Genomic DNA, 2,035 nt, shown 5'->3' on the forward strand with positions numbered 1-2,035 from the left:
TAAGACAAGGTGTAAGGGAACTAAGGCAATGATTTGATAACATCACTTGATATCAAATCAAAATCTGGATTTGATCATTTGTAATCTGGATCTATAATACAGCACACTTAGGGATGGACGGTTTCCTGTGAAAGTCTGCAAGAACAAGGTAACTGTAGAGTTGCAAGGAAAGAACCTTCAGGAACTTACTCTATGAGGAATCAAATAATCCAGAACACCTTCTGCTTGAGGTTCCTCAGGGATATGAAGAAAGAAACATTTAGACCATGAAAGAACACGAGAGATTCCTTACTGACCGTGCCATAAGCAAATACGTCTGCTTGGGCATATAAACTCGTCATTTGTTATGAAAATTTACTGACAATCTCATCTGAATGAACTGTCAGCCTGTGGTAACGAGAGTAATAACAATTGTCTTACTTCTCAAAATCACTGATTGCTGTCTTTTGATAATTCCAATGAAGTCGCACGGAACAACTTGATGTTTGTTACTATCTGAAAGTACTGAGCTCTCCTTCACCAACGCGCAAAAATGCAGAAAAGCGAAAGTGTTGAGGCTGATATTGTCATTAAACTTGTTTTTTTATGAACACAAGAATGCCATTCACTGTCTGTGAATATTGTGTTCTCGGTTTCAGTAATGTGTTGAAAGTAATTTCTGGCAACTTTCTCCACCGGTTCAAATGCAAGATGGATAATGCCGCTATCTCTATCTGTTGCAGCAGTAATAAAGATCTGTAATTGATAAAGCATTGATACCTTGTCCAAAATTACTCAAAACTTTGTTACCATAACCGTAATTTTCCAGCCAGATTTTACGTTGCCAACTTGGATCCTGCCTCTGTTGAGACCTGTGGTACTCAAGAGGGAACTTGGCAACCTCTTCAGGAATTTTCTCCACTTCTTGGCTTTTACATACATCCCTAGTGTATAAGGTGGAAAAGTTACAGAAGAAATTCGCAGCACTGGCGCTCTCTTACAATGAAGCAGGGAAAGAGATTACCTGAAGCTCAAGGTTGTGAACAAGTCTTTGACTGCACTTTCAGTTGATGCTTGATCTGTTTCTGATTCTAATGGTTCAGTGGTCTCATCACCGACTTCTAGCAATATCTCCTGCCATGGATATGCTTAGATTGTCCGGTTCATGAAGTGGGAATGTCTACTTCAATGCCACAATTGCTCGCAAAGACATTTCTAGCAATGAAACTGTAACTTCGATATTATGTCCAGCAGAAATAAGTTTCTTGCCAATAAGGTCCTGTCCGCAGAAAAATCCAGATTTTTTAAAAAAGAAAACCGATGAATGACATGATCACCTGCATCGCATTGAAGGCACGTTTTAAATATTTCAACGTCCAGGCAAGTATCAATAATCCCCATAGTGGAAGCTAGCAAGGAAAGAAAACCACAGTTTGTCTGACCTGATAAAAAAATTGGGCCAGCGCTAAACCTCCCAGACGACCTTTGCCAGTCCCAACAGTAATGTGCAAAAGAACAACTTCCTCTCCAATCTGGAAGAAGCAAGTAATCAGATTTGAATGAAAGGATATGAATTTCAGTACCTTCAAATCAGGGGTGATGATGAGTGTAATGTCTGAACAAGTCACATACGACTAATGACGAGATTCCCAGGTGCCTTGACAGTTTCACCACCTGCTTGAGCAGCCATTGACAAGCTGTCCTTTTCCACCTTCTATTGCAACCTCAAGCTCGATCATAGTGTCAAGAAGAGCAACAGCAGGATTGTACATCATCATCATCAAATCAAACTCTTTATTTAAAGTTGCTATTTTGGCATCGGCGTCACATATTCCATTTTTAGAATATCCATTTTTACTTATGGTGGATGCTCCCAATCGGACGGACTAAATCTGTGATGCTCCAAAAGAACGGTGAAGATTGTTACATGGTGGCAAAAACGGTGGTGCCTCTTGAATTCTAGATTCATAGCTTTGGAAATTTTAGGTTTATGAAGGAAACTAAATTTATCGAGCAAGATCCTGCAGTTCTTTCCAGATCTTGTGTAATGAAATTT

At 39.5% G+C, this 2,035-nt stretch overlaps 1 protein-coding gene across 1 annotated transcript; it reads right to left on the reverse strand.

The window, feature by feature from the left end:
• Window positions 1-1,159: 1,159 nt before the first annotated feature.
• Window positions 1,160-1,754, reverse strand: LOC9647286 (probable phosphoribosylformylglycinamidine synthase, chloroplastic/mitochondrial). Its single transcript, XM_024663882.1, has 3 exons — window positions 1,691-1,754; window positions 1,422-1,594; window positions 1,160-1,258 (listed from the first exon to the last, which is right to left on the reverse strand). Exons 1-3 carry the CDS (start codon window positions 1,752-1,754, stop codon window positions 1,160-1,162), a joined length of 336 nt encoding a protein of 111 aa, XP_024519650.1.
• Between the last annotated feature and the right edge of the window lie 281 nt (window positions 1,755-2,035).

The sequence above is a fragment of the Selaginella moellendorffii genome, unplaced genomic scaffold, assembly GCF_000143415.4.
Source record: "Selaginella moellendorffii unplaced genomic scaffold, v1.0 SELMOscaffold_104, whole genome shotgun sequence".
NCBI classification, from domain to species: Eukaryota; Viridiplantae; Streptophyta; class Lycopodiopsida; order Selaginellales; family Selaginellaceae; genus Selaginella; species Selaginella moellendorffii.